The sequence below is a fragment of the Mchenga conophoros genome, linkage group LG13 (genome assembly GCF_057382185.1).
Source record: "Mchenga conophoros isolate Kocher_MC1m ecotype Shallow Benthic linkage group LG13, M_conophoros_male_GT1.1, whole genome shotgun sequence".
In the NCBI taxonomy this organism is placed as follows: domain Eukaryota; kingdom Metazoa; phylum Chordata; class Actinopteri; order Cichliformes; family Cichlidae; genus Mchenga; species Mchenga conophoros.
Genome location: NC_140538.1, coordinates 22,751,267 through 22,775,096, shown reverse-complemented (window position 1 = coordinate 22,775,096; position 23,830 = coordinate 22,751,267). Strand labels below are relative to the sequence as shown.

Here is a 23,830-nt window from a genome sequence, read left to right as displayed (position 1 = left end):
CATACCGCCACAACAGGTCCACTGATGATGCCATAGCCCTGACACTACACACTGCCCTGTCACACCTGGAGAAGAGAGACACGTATGTGAGGATGCTGTTTGTAGATTACAGCTCAGCATTCAATACCATCGTTCCCTCGAAGCTGGACAGGAAACTGCAGGATCTAGGACTGAGCAGCTCCCTCTGCAGCTGGATCCTTAGCTTCCTGTCTGACAGACGCCAGGTGGTCAGACTGGGCAGCATCACCTCATCCCCCATCACACTGAACACTGGTGCTCCACAGGGGTGTGTACTGAGCCCTCTCCTGTACTCACTCTACACCTACGACTGCACAGCCACTAACAGCTCCAACATCATTGTGAAGTTTGCGGACGACACTACAGTGGTGGGTCTTATCACCAACGGTGATGAGACGGCTTACAGGGAGGAGGTCAGCGCCCTGACCCACTGGTGTCAAGACAACCATCTCACCCTCAACGTCGCAAAGACAAAGGAGTTGATAGTGGACTTCCGGAGGTGCAGAGAAGTACACACCCCCATCACCATCAACGGCGCTGCTGTGGAGAGAGTGAGCAGCTTCCGGTTCCTTGGCGTACACCTGGCTGAGGATCTTACGTGGTCAGTACACACAAACAAAACAGTGAAGAAGGCGCAGCAGCGCCTCTTCTTTCTCAGGAGACTGAAAAGATTCGGCATGAGCCCCCGCATCCTCAGGACCTTCTATCACTGTGCCATTGAGAGCATCCTCACTGGATGCATCACCACCTGGTATGGCAACAGCACCGCCTACAACTGCAAAGCTCTCCAGCGAGTAGTGCGGTGCTCTGAACGGATAATTGGAGGTGAGCTTCCCTCCCTCCAAGACATCTACAGGAAGCGCTGCCTGAGGAAAGCGGGGAGGATCATCAAGGACTCCAGTCACCCCAGCCATAAACTGTTCAGACTGCTTCCATCAGGAAGGAGGTTCTGCAGCATCCGGTCCCGTACCAGCAGACTGAGAGACAGCTTTTTCCATCAGGCCATCAGACTGCTGAACACGTCATAGACACCTCAGCTTCACTACTGGAACTTCAACATTATGCACTCCACACTGTATATAAATGCCACTTGTTTTGCACATATTCAACTCTGTATATTTTATATATTTTATTATTATTATTATTATTATTTTATTTTATTTTTTTACTATTTAATTTGTAAAAATGTGTATACACACACACACACACACACACACACACACGTAGGAAAATATTTAGTATACACATCCAGAAATGCATACACTATTATATATTGTACATATATTTATTAGTTTCAGGTTGGCCATTCTTGTATTTTGCTCGTTTGTGTTGTTGTGTTTGCACATCTCTGTTGCTTGTGGGGCTCGCACACAAGAATTTCACTCGCATGTGCTGTGCCAGTGTGCCTACACATGTGATGTGACAATAAAAAGTGATTTGATTTGATTTGCTTCCTGGTGTTGGCTTAACTACCTTTATACCACAGATGTACACGTCCGAAAGCTCTTTGATGTCAGAATTACCTGTCATGTCATATTATTCTTGTTTATAATGTCTCAGATTGATCAGAAATGGGTTGATTCCTCCTGGGAGCACAAAGGAAGCATTGATAAAGTGTTTAATTTTCGAAACATCTAACATATGTGCACAGGCATGGAAGCCATGATGATTTTTTTTTTTTCATTTTAGTATGATATGATGCCACATTTATGGGAATTAATGTTACTTTGCCCACAAGAGACACCGCATGTACTTGGTTGCACAATCATACATGCACAATACACTGGCCTCCCATATGATTCAGTCTGTGGAAACTCTCTTTCCTCTCTCTAACGTTACAGTGATAGTAAAGCTTCAGGTTCCAAAGGTAATCTAACCTAGGAGAAGGGGTGATAATAGCCACACTGGCAGAGTGCTTGTTTGTAATAAGAGAGTGGGTGAGGAGTCAAAGGTGAAAAATGAGTGCGATATTGAAGGAGGGAGGAAGCTGTAAAAGGACGCTTGTGTTTATCTGTGATTATTAACGCACCTCACACCCTGAGATGAAAGAGGCTTTTCAGACCCAGGAAGTCTAATAGAACAGACACATTTTGGATTTCCTTCCGGACGGATGCCATTCTGTAAGCACAATGTGATGTGACATGCCAAGTGTGATTATAAATGACACAATCGTATCCTGAGAGATGGTGCCTTGATGATAGGCTGGCACACTTTTTGCACTTCACCTCTGCGTCCATAACTATTGAGACAGGCATTTCACTATAGGATTATATGATGTAAGAGACATCATGCATTCATGTCTGTTTGGGTGTGTATAGTCTACCTGTGCTGCGAGGGAATGCAAATCATTATAACTTTGGTATGGAAACTACAAAAGAACTCCAGAAACCACACTGGGCAGCTTGTCACAACTAATTTGAATAATCGTTTGTTGATACTCTGTGTTCTGTCCACTCCGTGCAGTTTGAGACTAAAATCCCAGCCGAGCTTTAAGTGATTCTCATTATTATGTCTGTATGTTTTCACCGTGAGCTGCTCGTTTTGGGGGTTGGATTTAGGATGCTAAAGGGATTCGCTTCATTAAATAGACTCATTGTATTAGATTCTCCAAAATAAAGTATTGCCAACCTGGCTGAAGTTAAGAAGAATCACCCCGTCATATGAAGAATGCAAATCATACATTTCACTGTGACAGAGTGACTCCACTGCTTCAGACAAGGAATGCCTCAGCATGATGGCACAACAGTTAAAACAACATCTTTATATGAGCGCCGGGGCCGTCGCAACTGTCTCGGAAAGTTCAGCACGGCTGGGGTTTGGCACCGAGTCGTCCGCAGCTGTCAGACTCTACATTTGCGACGACGACACTGTCGCATGGCCTTTGGTAACCTAACCTGGCATTCCTTTGCTGACCTCGAACAACAACATGAAGATTCTGTTCTCCTAATAAGTCAAGCTTAAGCTCTGCAAATGCACACTTAGGCTTCAGTGCAGGTTTGAGAAGTATGACTAGAGATATCAAAGAAACTACTTAAGTAACGTTATGTTCCATTATTCTCATGAATGGTTGCATCAAGTATTTTAAACCAACAAGTAGATCTATGTTATGATCCTTAGATATAAAGAGGTTTCTTAATCAATTGCAATGAACACTTACACTAAAGGAAAATCATCAGGAATGCAATTTTAAAAAAAAAACTTTGCAAAAAGAGTTATAGATGTATATCTTTTTTTTTTTTTAAGTTGGAGTTTATTTGCTTAAACCTTAAAATACAGTGACTTTTAAGGTAACAAAGGTCACATAGACAAGGAGTTATGCTTACTTGCACAGTCACCACCTAAAATCTTGTTTTGATCCATGAAAATAACTAACAACAAAAAGCAGGTTTTGGTGGAACTAGACATGTACTACACTTACATAAAGCATTACCTTTATGTACAGAGAAGACAGTATGTTCCTGTATGTAAGGGATAATGACACCTGGAGGAATATACTCATTTACAGTGATAGGCATATGCTACAGTCCTGGACTGATCGCTGTTTTGCTGCTAGCTGCTTCACTGAATCACCGATTAAACACATCATTTCCAGCCATGAGACGGAGCTTGTATCATCTGTAGGGTTTTTTTCATTAGGCACTAATAATTTATTAAGCTGTTCCTGGTGACTAATTACTTGTTGATTACGTGGAAATTAAAATTTTGGACTTATAATTAAGTCTCAGAGTAAGAAAAGAGTGTAGCTAACATTAGCAGCTATCACTGACAACCTTCTACATTTGCAGGTGTGTTTGAACACTCCTGCGCTCAGTCTGGTGACACACTGCTCTAGTTGAGTGGTTATGTATATGTCAGTTACACGGCACTTTACACACAGCTGTGTTTTAGTTTTCTAAGTCAAACTGTTGTGGTTTTACAATTTCCATCTGTCTCATTTTTACTTTTTAAATCATCCAGACAGTACTACAGGGAGAGGGGGAGTAACACTACAGAGATTCACCACCCAAGCGGCACTGTGCAAAAAAAGAGAACAAACTGATAATCAAAGTCTTAGTATTTTCCATTCTGATTACTGAGGGTAGCAACATTTGATTGTTTAATAACCCACTGACATGCTTCTCAGGTTTAGATACCAAATTACTTTGTTAGCTTCAGGAAAAAGTACATGGTTTAAATTAGAATACACTTGTGCATAATGTTAACCAGATGTTAGAAGCTTCTCCCTCATTTTCTGGTCACGAGAGAGATTAAGCCCACCCTAATTGAGTGGGGTAGGATTAAAAGGAGTGACAGTGAAGTCACCATGCCCTCTAAGGGTTGCAAATAAAGCTGCGATCCATTTTGTCCTTTTTAAGGCTAGCAGTTATACAATTGTAGTTACAGCATACTGCGTTCAGTCAGCTATTTTATAGAAAACACTTCCAGTCTTTGCAGAGATTTTCTTCAGTAAGAGTATTAACTTACAGGAACCTTCGATTGTAGCGTCACTCGTTCTGCTTCCTGCTTACATCGCAGTGCCAGTGTCAAGTAAGCCTGTGGTATTTTATATCACTTTGGAGAGTAACATCGGTGACTATATGCCTGGCACGCTATTAGCCCAAATCCCTTGTTTACCTGAGTATTACAGGTAAAATGGAGATTATTATCCCTTTCCTGGGAACTTGGTTACAGTGCAGAGTGAGATCAGGCTCCTGTTGCATCCAAAATTGCTGTGATTAGGACACATAATCCAGTATCACAAGGGAGTAACCACAATGGCTTGAATATATTCCACCTGACATTTAGTTCAGCCAGATCTCTGATTGGCACTTGATTAGCAACTAATCCATGTCATTATCTCCTTCAGTGAAATTAGTTGAGTAGAAAATGGTGTCGTAAATCACAGAGGTAGGACTAAGGAGGGGCTTTGATCAGTGTACAGCTCTAAAAGAGCTAGGAGGAGAGTTGAAATATGTTGTTGCCATGGATACTACAAAAAAATAGGTGAGAGGCAATATATGGCTCAGTGGTTTCAGGAATATGCTTGGTTTTGTGTGGAAACAGCAACTCTCGGTGTGGGAAAAAGTATTGACAAAAGTTTCGGTTCTTATCTCCTGATCTGCCCTCGCATAGAGTTGGCAGAGGCTGAAGTTTAGATCCACCTTGATATAAGTGACTATTTATCTCCGTTAGATTATGAACTGATATGCAGACCTCTCCGTTTCCTGCCAGGTAAAATACAGAAACCCTCCCCCCGTTTCCTGCCCACCCTGGCCTGCCTTCTTTGGCTCCAGTCCTGAACCTAACCCTCAGAGGAGTGGAAAATAATTAGGAGAGAAAATTGCTGCTGACACTATTTCTGAAAAGCAGGGTATTGTAATGAGAGCAGAGCAGGTATTCATTGTGTCTGAGGGAGCGATTGAAAGCCCTTGGTTTTCGGGCTGCCTGGGAGAAGCCCAGGGAGAGTAAGCAGAGCTTTGCTGAGTCCCTTAATGCATGTGGGAACGGAGCCTTGAGAGGACGAGGTAGAGGTGTCTTCAACAATGGCAGGAGCCAAGGTTACAGCTGAGTAACTAATTCAAACTGCTCTAGACTGACACACACACTCATACGCACACACTCTTGTCTCCTTTGTCTCTCTCAATATGTCTCTCCCTCTGTCTCTTGCTCTCTCCTAGTTCCCATTATGTGTTCAGAGAGATGCCGTCCAGCCACTGCTCAAAGTTATCTTCATTAGCTGTGTGGACTTGCTGGAGTGGCTGCTCTGGGAAGCTTTTTTCTGAGCAAGGCACTCAGAGAAGATGAATAAATGTTTTGTCCCACATAGGCCCAGCCTAAAGCAGTGGCAGGCTGCGAGGAGATAGATAGATGAGGTATTAACTGTTATATTTTTCAGCGGGGACTGAGGAAGCCCAGTGGTGGGGTTGATAGAAGCAGATGCTGCCGCCTGAATATTAAACCAGTTAAATGAAATGTCCTCTATAAAGAAGTCTTAATAGGAGTTAAAATATAGCACTGTGCTCCACTGGTTGTGCATAACGGAGCTGAGCACATGCTCATCTCAGGGCTGCTACTTGACATGTGATTCAGCCTAAAAGCTGGGATAAAAAGAGGTCACTTTGATCGTCTCTTAGTGCCGTGATGCAGGTGCAGCATCAGGATGATGATTTAGCATTTGAATGATTACTGCATCTAAGGATAATGAAAACAGGGACACAGAAATAATGGCGCGCACGAGTCTTTTGAGACTGCTGAAACATGTGGCTGATGACAAAACTTCATTAGACCTATAGAATTGAAATCCACTGAGCTTAGATGGCGCAGCTGCAAAATATGACAACAAATGATGTTTTACTGATGCTTAAATACGTCGATAATCAAAATAAAAAGTGATTCATTGTTTTTTCTTGTTGCTTTGATGTTTTATTGTGACGGAGAGTGAACAGACTTGTCCTTTCTCTCCAACGAATGTTAATGCCATTCTTAGTTAATGAAAATCTGAGACCGCCTTTGTAATGTTGCAGGCATCCATAATAGAAATCTGCAGGGAATAATGGTGAGATCCCACTTAAATGAGAAAATAAATTGATGGCCAAATTGCATGTGGGTCATATCTCCACTTATGGGAACTCAGATCTGCTTTTAGTTGCCTAAATAATGGACAGAGAAAACTGTACTCACATTCAGGTTTAGATTGCCTCCACTCTGCAATTTAATTTCAAATTACAAAGTACATCTGAAACCTCTCTCTGTTTCTGTGCTTCTCTGCTCCTCTCTATAGCTCTTTCTCAGACACAGAAATAAACACGCATATTACCCACAATGCATCTGCTGTATTCCATCCATTTCTGTGAAGTGGTTAAAGTAAAGCAGGTAAATTAAATCTGTGGCTTTGCCATTCGAGATTCTGGCAATCACCCAGATCAGTTTAGCATCTCCTTCTGTATTTCCAGGCACTGTGAAGAAATTTCCAGGCTTTTAGGGGCGCACGATGCACAGCGACACATTCAGTAACATCAGAAAAAGTAGCTAATGCAACTATGAACAGGGGGTGCGGTGAAATAAAATCAGAAACTATTATCTGCAATCTGACTTTTCAGGTACTGAGATAAAACACAGAATCCCATGTGCATTTGTTCACCGTGTTCCTGAGGTGCTCGTAGGTAAAAAGATCGGTTATGCTCAGTAGTGATGAGTGTAGTCAGAGTGTCTGTGGAGGGCGGACTCCCACGGGAACTCTGCACAACAGAGAAGGGCAGTATAATATTTTCCAAACCTGGATGTCTTCTTATGACCATTAGAAGATGGTAGTTTGCTTTTCACCTGTGCAAGGGAAGCATTGATATTGATATTTGCTAAACTGTGTCTCCTTCCCTATTTCAGGCTGCAAGTTTTTTTTTATTAAAGGGATAATTTGCCTTCAGAACTGCCTTAATTCTTTGTGCCACAGATTCTTTAGAGATTTTGCTCCATACCCTTACACATTTGCTGTAGATTTGTCAGCTGCACATCCATGATGTGAATCTCCCGCTCCATCACATCCATCTGTTGGACTGAGTTCACAATGTTCACTATCACTATTTGAGTACACTATGTTCAAGAAATCGGTTAGAGATTGTTTGAGCTTTGTGACACTTTGCTTTAGCCTGTTGGACGCAGCCATCAGAAGATGGGTACACTGTGAGCGTAAATAGATGGACATAGTTTGCAACAATATTCCGGTAGGCTGTGGTGTTTAAATGATGCTCGGTTGATACTAAAGGACCCAAAGTGTACAAAGAAGATATGTCCCACACCATTACACCACCAGCAGCCTGAACTAGGTGATATAAGGTAGGATAGATGGATGCAATCCTGGTCCTATCATCTGAATTTCACCACAGAAACTGAGACGCATCAGATCAGGCAACATTTTTCCAATCTTCTACTGTCCAGTTTTGGTGAAACTGTGTGAATTATAGCTTAGTTTCCTGTTCTTAGCTGACAGGAGTGGTGAGTGACGGCTGTAAGCCATCTGCTTCAAGGTGCAGAGTATTGCACGTTCTTCTTCTGCATAGCTTGGCTATTTGCGTCACTGATGTCTTTCCATCAGCCCGAAGCAGTCTGTCCATTTTCCTCTGACCTCTGACTTCAACGAGGCATTTTCACCCAGTGAACTGCTACTTACTGGATATTTTCTCTTTTTTTGGGATCATTTTCTGTAAACCCTAGAGATGACTGTGTGGGAAAAGCCCAGCAGATCAGCAGTTTCTGAAAAACTCTGGCCTATCTGGCATCAACAACCACGCCACGTTCAAAGTCGCTTTCTTCCCCATTCTGATGCTTGGTTTGAACTTCAGCAGATCAATTCGACCAGGTCTACATGCCTAAATTGCCTAAATCCATTGAGTTGCTGCCACATGATTGGCTAATTGGATATTATGCACATTAACACACCGCACATTTAAATAGGTGTACCAATTTGAATTGAACAATTCATGTTTGCAAAGATGCAACTAGACATTTGTGATCAATCTTGTTCGCACAGTGGATATTATAAAAATGCCAAGCCCACAGCCAGCGCTACATCTGCTCTTGTTGTGTTAAGTAGCTTTCATTGGCACCACAGCGATCCCTCCTCATATCCACATCACTGTCAAACTCTTGTTACTTTTTTGAAAAGCCATCAGGATTTGTCTCTGTCAAGTGCCTGTCCTTCAGTCCATTAAAGATGATTGATAGAGCTAGAAAATCTTCCACCCAGCTGTTGTTGTTGACTCATCTCTGAGAGATTGAAAGGAGCGGAGAAAAAGACCATCCCTCATCAAAAGACCTTTTGTCTGTGTTGACGATGTGAAGCAAAATAGATTTTAGAAGATAGGTTATAACTAATCTCCAGCCTTTTTTTTAAGATGTTTTTTCTAGCTTTGTATAGGAATAATTATTAGATTATAGATGAAGATGGTGATTAGTCACATTTTTCTTTAATCTGAATATTACAAAAATGTTTAATGTTATCCTGCAGGCTCTTAATTGTCTGATCTCAACTCTTTTAGTTTTGATAGATAAAGTTAGTCTGGGAGGCTTTTGCCCTCCATTGATCTCGTCTTAACGAAGAGCAACCAAAAAAATGGGTACGTGTGGTTGTCCACCTGCCACTGTTTCCTCCTACCTCTGTTTTCCTCTAATGGCCTGTGAGGATTTTTACAGGACAACTTGAAGAGGATTTTATCATGTTTCAGTGTGATTGATAACATGCTCTTGGGGGGATGTCAGGCTTTCAGAGACAGATAATGCGGATTTCTATCTCTCTGCCTTCTCCTGTAAGACGTGCCATCAATCAGATGTATCCTGGCCTTAACCTGGTAAAATTAAAACCTTAGATAGGTGGGGGGATGGGCAGGGGTCTCCGTAGAACCAGGACACACACATCAACCGGGAGCATGACAGAATCAGAACACAGATCCACATCGTGGCAGGCTCACCGCAGAGAAGACGGTGGATTCCACAACGGGCCAGAAAATACAGTTAATGATCGGACTGCATATCGCTGTTGACAGAGGAGAGAGATTACAGGAAGAACAGTCTCATTTTCACTGTGTGCGGAGGCGTTATTAGATCCTAGCCCAGCTAATTTCATTCCTAAGCTTGTCAATATTTACCAGCAATAGGCACAGCACTCTATGGCAGACGCAGCCTCCCTATAGAGAGGAGATAGAGCACCAGGGAGCTGATTTGAAAACGTAGACATTCACTAACCGGAATCAAACTCATAAACATAATTTTCAGCTTGTTGCTGGTTGTTTGTTTTCTCATGATAAAGCACGCAAAGTCCTAATTAGCCCAGCTGGCTTGGGATATGTCGAGTGCCTGGTTTTACATGCTTCTCCTCAGGTAGTCCCTTACCTCTCTTTGTATGTCTGTTTGTTTCAGTTGATGGCTGCATACACAAAGCGGCTGGGTCCTGTCTGTATGACGAGTGTCACTCGCTAAATGGCTGTGAAACCGGCAAAGCCAAGATCACCTGCGGCTATGATCTCCCTGCAAGATGTGAGTATCAGTAATTATTAGCTTTTTCTGTTTGTTTTTGTAATGTGCGCCGAGGTGCCTTCCAGGATAATTCTCTAATTAAAACTGTTGCCATTGAGAGCTACATCACCTGACAGTGAACATTAAGAATTAGCGTTAAGTGCACTTTCCAGCATTAATCTGTAAAGTTTTTAATAAAACAGCTCATTTCTTTTCCAACACAAGGCTTCTGAACCAGCTGGCAGATTGCTCTTACTTTGCAATATTGCCAAAAAAATCATTTGTAGGGATAAAAAAAAAATACTTTTTTGTCTTTTGATTGCTTTTAGACTTAAATAATTTTGTCATTTACATGTATATGTGTATTATATTTCAACCTGAGGCCATTGCTCCTGTCATTTTTGGATAAAGATGATCGCTTTTGCAAACTAAACACAAGCACACATGGCCCCACATGTCTTATATACACGCTTGTATGCTCTCATATAATGACTGAGGTCATTAGTGCCAAAAACAGAGTGGGACGCATTTGATGTTGAACAGAAGAACCTGTGAATCCAAATTACTTAGTTTTTAGAGCTCATTTGTAATAAACAGGGAATTGTTATTTGGAAGATAATTAATATGATTGGTGCTTGCTGTACTGCTGGATGAGAGTGTCGTCTGCACACAAACAAAGACATTAACGAAGCTATTAGTTGCTTAATTTGATTGATTTTTCATCCCTGATTTATTCCGTTAACAGATCACATAAATCTTGCTATCATGAAGATGAACGAATAAACGATTAGAATTTGGACTGCACAGTTTTCCTTTTCCCTCTGTAACGGACATAATGTTTTTTAATCAAGTTAAGAAAGCCAACGTGTGTTTGTCGTAGATATTTCCAAACGAAATTCTTTTCCTAATCGTCCTTAATACACGTGTCTCTTTTCAAACTTTGTCACAAGCTCCTTTCCTTGCAAACTTGAAATGGAAAACATGACAGGAGTGAAGAAATGTCACTTGGTGTAATTCGGTCGAGACAAACGTCCCAGCAGTCCTAACCTAACCCTGAAGGATTTCCGTGAGACAGCCAAGAGAAGACATTGAGGCTCAGATGAAATTAGGTTGTGTTAATACGGTATGTCGTAAAGATGTCAAACAAATGGAGCAGATAAACTGCGAGTCTATCTTGTGGGCAGCAAGTTTAAGTGTCTGCAGATCCAAAGCAGGGTGCACCGTGACAATTTAATAACCTGCAATGTCACCTGGGAGCAATCACGCTGCCATTGGGTACTGTTATTGTAATTATCTCGGGGCAAAACACCTTCTCTACGCTGATAACTCGTTATAGATTGTGTAGTTCTTTACCAGGAACAGCCGGTTCGTTTTTGAATGTGATGTTATTTTATATTAAAGCATCTTTACTCCGAGCCGGTATCATCTTCTAGCTCTGATCACTGTCATAATAGCGTCGTCTCTCGTCTGCTCTCGGGGACTGACAGTTGCTTTACTCTTCTTTGTGAGCTCAGCTTTGACAAGTCTAAAGTCTATCCACACTTTGGATTTTATTCTTTTTTTTTTTTTTTGCATTAATTTCTGTCTCTGACTTATTTGTTCCACCTCCACACACATTATGAAGCTGCCGTGACTGCAAACAACATCTTTTCACTGTACAAAATCTCAAATAATAGTCTGTCCACCCACTCACCACAGAACAAAGTAAACAAACACGACAGCAGACAATTTTCTCATTTTTGAATTTCCCTAAATTCAGGGATGTCACATGTAGGCGTATCAATAAAAGGGCAAAAGCTTGCAGTGAAATAGCAGAATATATTTTTCATTAATTGAAAGTTAATATGATGTTAATGGCCCTCTGCTGTGGCTAAAGCTGAATACATAAACTGGATAAAATGAGTTTTTAAATGTGTATAATGAACTGAACGTAGCAGATGGATCATCACCATTGATGAGAGAAGTGTCTGTTGACGATGCAAAAGTAGCCCTGTGGTCAGTCTCATGCTTAGAAGCAACTCCCCCCCCAGAGAACATCTAAGCATAGGCTGCTTCTTTTTATTTTCATTTATACTAATTATAACATATGGTAAAATCAAACTGAGGAACATGATCCCTGGATTTTAAATAACATAAGGTTGTTTGATACAGATGCCAAAGGAAGAGCAAGCACATACATGAGTGAAAATTCAAGAAATGCATTATAGACGTGTGACAAATGAAGGGAAATCCCAATGTGATGGTCCACCGTGTCTCTCCATTGATCCTACTGAGTCAGCCTATCACATTACTGCACATTACTACCCTAATGCAAGCACAGAGGCTACTTTCAAAAACACAAGGTCAGTTTTTATCAACCAAAGCTGAATAAAATAAATAACTCCATGAAAGTTCATGAAAACAAACAAGAACAGCAGCAGCAAAGGTGCAGAAAATAAAACTTTAGGAACACACAGATAGGAACACAAAAAAACACACACGCAAAACTAGGCACAGATCTGGGCCTCGTGCCAAAATCCAGGTTCAGTAAAACTCACTAGAAATACATTTAACAAAACTCTGATTCAGATTAAGGATACACACATTTAAATCCACTCCATGATTCCTACATTTGAAGCAGGTAACTAACGCACTTATATGGATGTCAACACACGTAGCGAAGCACCTTAATTTGGGTGTGCCTAATATCAAGTAAACGGTGTCTTATCTGTTTCTCCATATTTTTATCTTCAGTTCCTGCCACGTTTCGCCCCTATCACGTTACACCTGAGTAATTAGATTTAAAAATCCAATCTCTGGCCCTATGATAGATTGAGGGGCTGTCCAGGGTGTATGCCGTCTCTTGCCCTGTGACGGCCGCGGTAGTCGCCAGCCTCCCTGCCCATCCTGTTCTTTAAGATAAATTTCATGGCTCACACATGTTCATAATTTTCAGTCCTCTGGATTAAAATGGAGGCTCTGCTCTTTATTTACCCATTGATATAGTGAATCCTGGTTTTGGAGCTCCGCTGATGATGGCTTTCTTTAATTACTGATACACTTTCTTGATCCAGAGTAAAATACTCTGATTTGATCAACTCAAAAACCCAGACTCGAAGGTTTTGGTTGGACTCACACTTTTTTCCTGGAACAGTGCAGAAGTGTGCATTAGAGGCAAAGGTGTGGGAGCTGAGTTAGGGTTCATATCTCATTGTGTTGCCTCTCAAAACCAAACCAACCAAAATTGTTGTTATGTTCACAGCACATGTTGTTTGCCACATATTGATTTCTGTAGCTGCAAAGACATTTAAGCTGTCAAACAACACTGCGGTGTCTGGATTTAATTTGTGAGACAGATATCATATGAACCAACCTGTTATTGAACTAACAAGTGAACACATATTTTATTTTACATTGTTAGCATTTTCACTATGTAGTAACTCCATACTGTATCAACAAGCGAAAGATCCCCAGTTCAATCCCCGGAGGAGACATAAATCCTTTGAGGTTGCGACCCGAAGGGCATCCGGCCTACAAGCTCTGCCAAATCAAACATGCTGTGCTGCGGTGACCCCTTGTGAATGAGCGAGCAGCCAAAAGCAGCTTTAGTAATTTCAGCATAAATTAAACTTTTTCATTTTTAAATTGTCAACAACAAAATATAATTTTTGTGTTTCACTGCATGCAAAACCGCTTCTGCTGACGCATATCTGCAGATGGTGGCTCCACGGCTCTTCCAAAGTGAGAAGAACACAGACAGATGGATTATTTAGCGTTTACATCTTGGCAAAGCACAATATTTCCAGCGTGGGCATTCTCTTTCTAGTTTTTCCTGAACATTAGTCGGCTTCTCACAATTTTCTATAAACATATAAATCTCTTAGAGGATTGCAGCCTTCTTTGGGGACTCCCCTCTCTGGAATCTATTCCACTGGATGTAATTAGACAGTCTAAACATACAATGCGAAGAACCAACTGTATATTTCTTTGCTTTTAATTAGGTTTGCAGGGATTTAGGCTTGGGTTGGCATTCTGTGTCCAGAAGTCGTTTAATGACTTTGCCAACAATGCATAGAAAGCCATTCATCACGCCATGTGCTCGGCTGTTTCTCTTGAAATTATAGCATTTGCGGAGTCTTAAGTGTTATTTAAAAATATCAGCCAAGGTGTATCATTTTTCATGAGAAAAAGAAAAGAAGATTAGACTGGTCAATTTTGTTGTTTTTGTAAGAAATTGAGAAATGACAATTTAAACCTAACACTCGAAGTCACTGGTAAAGCAATAAAATGCTTCCTTGTGTCCCGGAAAACTACTTAGTGCCCATGGGGAGAAAAGAAGTAGATCTGAAATCAGAGTTGTCCTTGTTTGGAGATTTGATGTGCCGAGGCAATGGAAAATGACCGGGCTAACCTATCCCATATCAGCCTTCCCCCCCCCCCCCCCCCCCCCCCCCCCCCCAAGACAAGAAAATTGCTCTCCATTACATCCTTCTAAGCAGTTCAGACTGTGAATCCCAGTGGCAAATGAGCCTTTCCTTTAAGAAGGCCAAGCACATGTGGGACTGATTATTATGGGGCTGGCTCAAGATTATTTATCAATGACAGTAATTACCCACCTACCATAGCGGAAAGACTCCAACAAAAGAAAACTGTCTATTACATCAATCTGACAAGGAAATTGTCTGTTTGACCTCATGTTAGACAAGTTACTCATCCGTCCGCAGATTAATGATCAAACGAAAATACAATGTCAAGTGTAACCAGCTATGTCTCATATTTACGACTTTCCTACTGGAAGCTGAGTTTCAACACTGTGCAGTTATTCCATTAGTTAGCATTTACGTTAAAATGTGCACCATGCACCACTTCAGTTGCTCTTCTCTGCCCGGTTAAAGTTGTACTCGACGTACCTATCTTAAGATTTTATAGCTTCGTTTGAAATATATCCATATGCAAAGCATTTTTTTAATGTCACTGTTACAACTTTGTCTCATATCAAGATCAACTTTATTGCTAAAACTTAAACACATTTATTAGCTTTTCTTTAAATCCTTCAAGTTCTACAAATGGTCCAAGTAGTCTGGAACAACACTGTTAAATAAAGCCTTTATTGGCCTTCTACAGCCATGTGAACATGAACGTTTACACAGGACTCTGTGTAGGCTGCTGAAAATTAAGCACTCTTATTGCCTCCATAGGAATTAAGAGGTGCATCCAGGTGCTGCTTATCAAATGCAGTTGATTAAGTGATCAACAGTAAGTGGGAGCACCTCTATAAAATAGAAACTTGGGCTGTTTGTTGGTGTGGAGCATTCAGGTGTTTGTTAACACGAATGCCACAATCATCTCAGGAGTCTACACCCCAGCAAACTATGCAATGCAAAAAACAGGAGCTGCATCTCAGGCTCCTCAGGCCTCGTTTAGCATGTTCAATGCTGACATGCTAGTACAGTTAGAAAAAGACTGAACAAGTTTGGCTTTTTTGCCAGAGCACAGTCTCTTCACTCTGAAAATAACTGTCTTTGGTTTGCAAAGTTTTGAATCAGCATCCGAACAAAACACAAGATTTTTGGAACAATGTGCTTTGGACAGAATGGAGACGTCGGACCGTAATGCACTGCATCGCATTTGGTGAAAACAAGCCCAGCATAACAGCACAAACAACCTCACAGCACAAACAAACTCATAGCAACTGTCAGTACAGTGGTGGAGGGGTGATGATTTGGACATGTTTTATAGTTCCAGGACCTGGGCACATTGCAGTCACTGCGTCAACCAACAAAATAAACACCTAAATATGTAATAATAAGTAATAGCTAGCACCTAAAGTGTGCAACAGGACAATGATCCCAACATACCAGCAAATCTTTAACTGAATGGCTGAAAAGGAGAAGAGTCAAGGTCAAATGCTGAGGTGAGACCACAAAAATAGCTGTGCATGAAGAATCCCTGCAAACCCCAATGAACTGAAGTTATTTCTGCTAAAGGTGGTGCAAAACTAAGCTATTGAATCATGGCATGTACTTAATTTTTACAGGACTGCACAGAGACCTGTGAAACCTTTTTTACATGACTGTATATGTTACAAACTTAGTGTTTTACCCTTTAATGAAAAATCATCATCATTATTATAAAAAAACATAAATATAGCGCACTTATTCCAAATTACTACGACTCACAGAGCAGGCAAACGTCTGAAAAGCCAAATTGGAATAATCCTTTAAATAAAATATAACTCGCTTAATGGTAATAATCTGCATTTATCTGGTGCTGTTACGGTAATTTAAATGTGTGACAGTTTGTAGGATGATATGCAGCGGCTGAACTCGACAATGGAGATGTCTGAATCTTATCATTATTATGCTGGTCCACTAGTCCACTCTAATAACGTTTAGCAAAGACCTCGTGGGTTAATCAGCACTTGCACATTTCAGCCCTAGCTGTCACAGTAGACCTAGAAAGTATTTAGGGTTCAAACTAGAGGTCTGCTTGAGAAAGTTAATGTCCCAGAGGAACTTTTAGATAGAGGTTGGATGTTTTCATTCTCCAGTTTCATCTGAAATCTTTTACCCAGTTTTGTTTTTCTCCCTAGGGCTACTTTAGATTGACAGTTCAAAACATTTGCACTGTTTATTGTTTTGCCTCCCCCCCCCCACCCCCCGAATCCATTATTCCTTGAGCTCTAAGTATATGCTTTAAATAATAAATCATATTTGGATCCAAGAAAGATGGGCCAAGATTTAGTTTTATCGTCTTTCTGTCATAACAGTGGCCTCTTTCGACTTTAATCTTTAATTATTTGTGAACATGTTTTTATTGAGCTTCTTTGTTACATGAATGCAACAGTGCTGTATTCATTTATTTGTATATCTAAAACGTCTGTAGTCTCATTGAGCAAAGAACATGTTCAGTCCGCTATTTCACAAACTCTTTAAAAGAAACGGTGATCATTGAGATTCATATGACGTTTGTATTCACTCTACATTATCAGTGGTAAGGTTTTAGATTTCAGCCTTTGGAGTATTGCCTCTAGCCATCCCGCTCTGATAGTGTGGAGACACAACCTTATCCATGCAGCACTGAGATCCTGGCAAACCTTTGATTACCCTCTTATCTAAAACTAGATGCTAACTGTTCTTGACACACTCAGCTGACGCTCCGTGTCGGCAATGACTTTGCAGTTCTCCAGTTCGCACTCAGGCTTTGCTTGAACAACATCACTTCATTCATGTATTTTTTTTTTCATACTGCTACCACATGAGCCTCCTGGCATCCTGTGTCCACTGAAACCATACTGTGGTTTTAGCTTCTCAGTGTGTGTTACTAAGATCTAAGAGCTTTAAAAATATCAGAGCTCTCTACCCTTCTGTTTTCACATGACATTGTAGTTTGGCAGCATCTGGCAGACAGAGCGACTAGATCTAAAGGATGTTATTTCTGTATCTGTCTCACTTACCACCATGACTTAACCGCTAAGTAGAAAATCATTATATTTATAAAATAAGTGTCCATACAATCATGTATATTTTATGTGTCTACAAATTGATCATTTATATATTATTATTATGTTATTATTTTGTAGCCTTCTGAACTGTAACAGTAGCTGAAAAAGGTGGAAGGTTATCAGTGTAATCACTCTAGGTCCAGTGCGACCTGGAAATCTGAAGGAGGGCATAAATTTTGGACTTTTAACTGTATTTTTATACGTTTTACAGCTTTTCCTACTGATAAAGTCCTCGCCCATGGCTGTTCCTCCTGCAAAGTAATAAATAAACATTTAAATGACCAAAATCTCTTTCACTATCTACTAAAAAAAATTTCTGTGAATTAACAAAGAATTTGTTGTATTATTACAAAACATTTTCTGTAATTTTACACATCTCTTTTTTATAATTTAACTCCAAAGAGTCGCTCACCACATCAGCATTTCTCTATCGTCTAGAAAAAGAGACGTACTGTTGGAATTCTTTTTTTCATATATAAAGATATCTGAGTATTTTAATGTGTAGTTAAACTTATTTACACTGACAGAAAGGGGAGTTTCACTGATCGGGCCTACTTAAGGTCAAAGTGGGCTGAATGTTGCCCAGATGTAAAATGAGTTTGACATCCCTGCTCTCGGTAATTCTCGTCTACAACAAATCTCATAGCAAGTGATGTATTAAAGATTGAATATTTGCCATGTTGCTCTGGTTTATTTTCGTAAAATATTTAAATGCCAAGAACTGATTCTAGTTTCCAGTTAAAACTCTTTAGACGTAATACCTATTGAACTAAACCATCAAAGTCTTTTTTTTTGATAATCCCGTTTCTTTCCCGTTCTGTGGAAAAATCGGTCTAATGACAAAAACTGCTCACTTTAATTGGACGACAACACAAAACATGGACAAAATGACCAAACGCTGTGATGGTGGGTTCAAAAGTTTGTTTCAGCGTCAGTGTGTGGAAACGGCGCTATTGCTGCGAGCTCTGGTGGAACTTACAGGACCGCAGTTAGACGAAGCACCTTTGGGAGATGCACCCTAGTTCGTTTCACCTCCTTCTTTATCTTCTGCTCTCTCTCAGTACAAAATGGGAGTCTCTGGTGTTTACTGTAACTGCACCTGTGCTAACAATACTAATCACACGCCTGTGATAAATTTTTCTCCGTAATAGCATGAGGAATCTTTCCCATGCCCTATTTAATCTGGGAGACCAGGCCGTCTGTTTCGTCTCTTTCCACTCAGCAAACACAGATAAATCACAACAAAGTACTCGCTATTAGTAAGTGGCATATATAGCTCATTTTGACACATTCGGAGGACCATTGGACAGCCCATAATTTGCTAATCTGGATGCAACCTGTTTACAAGAAAGATTTCATCATATATAGTAGCTCTGTCGGCCAAGGTTTCGCTTCAGGTGTGATCAGCAGTGATTGAAAGGTTAAATCAACTATGTAGGAAGAGGTTGTTGTCGTTTTTTCTTGCTTGATTATTTTAGGAATGTTAAAAACATGTTAGGTTGATTGGATTTTTAACAATAACATATTATTTAGGCATTCAGTGTCCGCCCACTCTTTTGAAGCCAAAGTATAAATATAACAGATAGAGACATTTTATTGCAAAAGCAGTTAGTAAGCAATTTCCTGGCCTCCCTTTTCACAAATGAAATGGCTAATGGCTTTATCTCTTCATAATGCATCAAACAGAAGTGGTGAGACTGCTACAAGGTGTTTCTTTTTCTCATTTTGAATTCAAGTGTGGAGTTAAAGAAATCCTTTGTTGCAGCAGATAAATTAGCGGGGGTTAAATCAACCCCGGTGGCCATCGCAGTCCCAGCCACACGCACACAGTGCTAAGTCAACGTCTTCTCTGCTGCGCACTGTTAGCGCTCACATCATAAATGTCACTTCATCTCTTCACCCACACTCCATTTACCAGGCGGGGTCTGCCACGGACTTTCTCAGACAGTCTTGATTGTTTTAATGTTTTTGTCTGGTAGCTCGGTCGCTCGGCCTGCCGGTCGTTGTTTAGTTTTAAATATAAAAGCTGAACTTTTTGTTGTAATAGTGGCTGAAGTGATTACAATCTTTAGTCTGAATAAAGGAAGGCATTAAATCAAGGAAAGGTGAGAAACTCTTAAAAAAAAGTAATAAACCTTTGTAAAAGAAAGAAGAAAAGAAAAGAAAAAATGGCCAGACCTTGCTGCTGGGATGAAATTTTAAGCTGTTTGTGATTATACACTCTAGATTTCCAAGATGAATTAATGATAGAATTAACTGAGTATGAAAAGGAAAATAGTATATCAAGGAGAGGCCTTTTTTGTATTATTTATGAGACAAAAACTGCTTCTCCACACTAATCATCTCACTCTTTAGCTCAAAGAACAGAATAAAACTAAATTCACTCTATCTGTGAAGTCTCACATACTCTTCTGTGTCGCTCTCCTTTCAGATATTTGGGTTTCCTTTGTTGGCTGGCCTGTCAGTCTTCCAGGCCTCTTGAGAACCGGAGTAATTTGGTAATTTTGCCTAAACGGCGATACTGTAATTATGTGGCATCAGCTGCCTAGCTGTCAGTGAGACGGCCAACGGTCATTCATCACCGGGAAACTAGAAGTGTGTGTGTGTGTCTCTTTGTGTGTTTGGTTGGTGGTGGGCTGGTCGTGACTGATCGGGTAAACACGAGCAGTCAGAAAGTGCGGTGGTCTCTCACAAAAATGGCTGAAAATAGGAGGTGAGAGGCCTTTGGAGTAATGGGGTGCAGGAGTAGCTGCAGCCTGTGTGGTAGACTGGTTGTTTGACTGATGGGGTGGGGGTGGGAGGTGGTAGTGGCAGCGGTTGTTTTCTGGAGGAGGGGGTGAAATCAAGGCGTGCCCGAGCCCCAGGATGACAGTGATGCGTCAGGAGGGGGTGGGTTGGTGGCGGCGGGAGGGGGCTTGTGGGTGGCAGATGAAGTGGGACCAGTGGAGGGTCAGGTTTGAAGTGGAATGTGGCAGCAGTTCTAATGCAGTACTGCCGTCCTATCACACACAGCTCCCATCTGTCCGTGAGTGAGCCAGGCTTAATGAAGGCTGTCGTTACAAAGGGCTCATCACCCAGCGGTGGCACATTTACACATACAGAGAAAACCATCACTGGTGAAGTGTTGCAGCTGCCAAAATCTGTTGTATTTTTTAGCATTTTGTTTTAATGTAGAGTCTATTTTTTTCATACCACAGTAGCAGGGATGGTTCTAGCTAATACTATTTCTTTAGCAATGATAATATTAGAATTCCTATACAGGGCCGATCACATGTGTAGCACCGCCTCATATCATTCCTTATATGTTGGTAATTTAAGCAGTGGCAGTAAAAACATTGTTTTCAATAGCTCTATAGAGCATTATTAAGAATTTGGCTTTGAAGGAAAAGTCAAAGGTCAAATATCACCTATTTTAAATCTTAATACAATACTTTCAATATGTTGACAATACACACCACAGTTGTAAGAATCATAGTTTCTAAGTTTTTTGTCAATTTTCAATAAATCACAATAAATTGTTGAGCTCACCTTGAAGATCTTGGATGAAGTGAGTCAGATTTGAATGGATTGTTAACATGACCCCACTCAGAATTCATTCAAAAGTTTTCGAGCTACAGTTTTTACAGAATGACACGCAGTCATGTAAATGCTAGCAGCAACACAACCTCCCTGGTGGAGGTAATAAAAGTAATAAATGAATAAATAAAAACACATTTAGAAAGTTTTTCTTGTTTTAAACTCTACCTTTAGTCTCTCTTCTTTGAAGACTTACTTTTGGCATGGGAATGCATGAAACGGGTCTTTCTTGTTACTTCCCATACTTGCATCATCGAATAGGGGATTTTGTAGATTACTGCCGCTCCAAATAAAGCGCTCCTTTAAAATCTAAAATAATGACCAATCTGTGTACATATATTGTCAATTTATTGCAATCAGGTAGGGATGATATAAAAAAAATATTTCACCCTAAGTCAAATGACTCTTTTGTGATAAAATAGCTGAGATGTGCGTTTGGGAACTGAAAGAAACAAATGTGGTGCGTGTTTATTTCCCAGCCTGAATAAATGTGGAATACTTGCAAAATGACACATGGTGTCTGGAGTTAGTCTATTCCAGGCTGTCTTTAATAAGTCAAATGTGACAGAAGAAAAAGAGACTGCGCAATTTGACTTTCAAATATATATTTTTACGAAATTTATCAGCCTTTTTATACTCTCAAAAGACTTCCAGGTCTTTCACAAAAAGCTGCCGGAGCATGATGCGATGATACACCCGAAGTTAATATTTTTAAACACTGAAACCCCTCCGCTCCACTAGCTAGCTTGTTTTTATTCAATTTTATTTATATGCTCAGTTCTGAAGATTGACTGTCGTGCTACAACAACAGCATTGTAGTGTTAAGCGGGGCTTCGGGCTTCCTTATGCCACCACCAAGACCAATACAGAGCACTGCCAGTCATTCCTGGGGGACAACAGTGCACAGTTTCGGGTAAAACTCTGCATGTCTCCACCGTTGACAGCGTCGTTGTCACGAGAAGAAAGCAAAGTTTTAATCTGATGGCTTTGTTTACTTCTCATCCAAGACTAAGGATAAAAACTAATTAAGAACAGGGAGTAGCAGACTCCTGTAGTGCCATTTTCACAGCTAATTATGCATGAATACAGCCTGCCTAAATAGTTGCTCCCTAGTCTTTGATGTTCTTTTCACTAAATTGCTATGGTTACTTCCGCTCATTAGGCTTTTAAGATTGTAAATGTTGACAGGTTTTGCCTTCCTTTCTTCATTGTGCATCCCAGTATCTCTCTGCTCAAGATACACAGGCATGGTGACATTGGTATATGCTAAATTTCATTCCTAAATATAATCACGTGTCCTGTATGTATATCCCTGGTTGGCATTCGTGAGTTTAATGCTGTGGATCCAGAACTGCGCTGTGGCCCTTTAAAAACCATTAACCTACCCATAAAAGTACATATGGGTCTCTATAAACTCTAATGGGGACCAATACACTGGAGCCAGTGTGTTCCTTCAGGGGCACCGCTTTGAGAAATACGGAAATGAGACTCCATAAAAAAGGAAAATAAAACTTCCTTTTTGATAACATTATGGGCTGGATTCCTACCTTGGTTTAAGTGCTTTCCCAATCAATATGTTCCCAGGATAGTCAAGTTTGTATACTTGTGTGTAGATTTTATGGCCCAAGGCTGTTTGAATATCAAACTTTTTATACATACATTGTGCTAAAAGATTTTTGGGGGGCATAATTAAGAAATACTCTAATTATTTGGCCTCAGCACTGAAAAATAATCACTTATGCTGCAAGTTCACAATTGAATAAATTAATAAATGTGAGCTATCCCCAATTCCACGTTAAGCTGTTGTTTCTTTTTTAAATATTGCTTATAATAAAGTTTTTTTTAAAAAGCTCATGAGAAGAAATTATACACATAAAGATTAACAGCATTCCAGGGAAAACTCTGAATTTAGTCAAAACAGTTTCTATGTCTGCATCAATTAAGTAAGAAACCAAATACATCAAAGATTTCTTTTGTAACCATTTTAAAATGATCACAGTAGACTTTAAGTTTTTATGACACATATTGGCTCAAGGAAGTGTCGCTGTTGCATCACACTGCTTCCGTTTCCTGGGTTGTTTTAAGGGGCAACGTGAGAAATGGCTCTGTGGCAAGCAGTTTTATGGTGATCACCTTGAGCCAGTCGCTCTGGCCAGGAGACCAGTGAGTGCAATGGATCAGTTGGGAGCCCTCAGTGTGGATTTATGAAAGCGCAGAGCTGGGTAAAAGGATCGCTCACCTGCCTCTGTTTTCTGCACACCAAAAGATGTCAGTGAATAACGTCAGAGAGCTAATCCAAGGTGGCAGCGCTCTGACAGCAGTTCGCAGATGCTTTCTGCCGGTTGCTACTGATCCACAAAAGTTCACTTATCCCGGCACTTCTAGAAACTTTAACATTCCAAACACAACACGTTCAATTTTTTAATTGGGAACAAGCCACTGTCTGGGAAGTGATCTCGCCCAGAAAGTTTGCCATATCCTTTCCAAATAGTTGCACGCACACTGCCTTGCACACATACACACCCGATTCAGCATGTCGCCCAGCACGTGGCAGGGCACCGAAGGGGACCAGGACGTGCCTGTAAAGGTCCCCTCTGTGCACGTGGTGGTTAGGTTGGCAGGGCAAAGCAGGGGAGCGTCCGGATCAAGTTTCCCCCTCCTGCTGTCTAATTATTGACCCATCTGGTATTGTCTTTTCAATTGTTTCAATTATGATGGCACTGGTGTTGCTCGGCATCCTGGCGTCAAGGCATGCATAATTCATGT

At 40.7% G+C, this 23,830-nt stretch overlaps 1 protein-coding gene across 1 annotated transcript in view; it reads left to right on the top strand.

Moving 5' to 3' along the window:
• The window catches only part of macrod2 (mono-ADP ribosylhydrolase 2), a 413,397-nt gene that overhangs the window by 155,284 nt on the left and 234,283 nt on the right, over positions 1 to 23,830 (top strand). Inside the window, exon 5 of the mRNA XM_085297273.1 lies at positions 9,910 to 10,026. Coding sequence (XP_085153399.1) covers positions 9,910 to 10,026 — 117 coding nt within the window. The remainder of the gene's footprint in view (positions 1 to 9,909; positions 10,027 to 23,830) is intronic.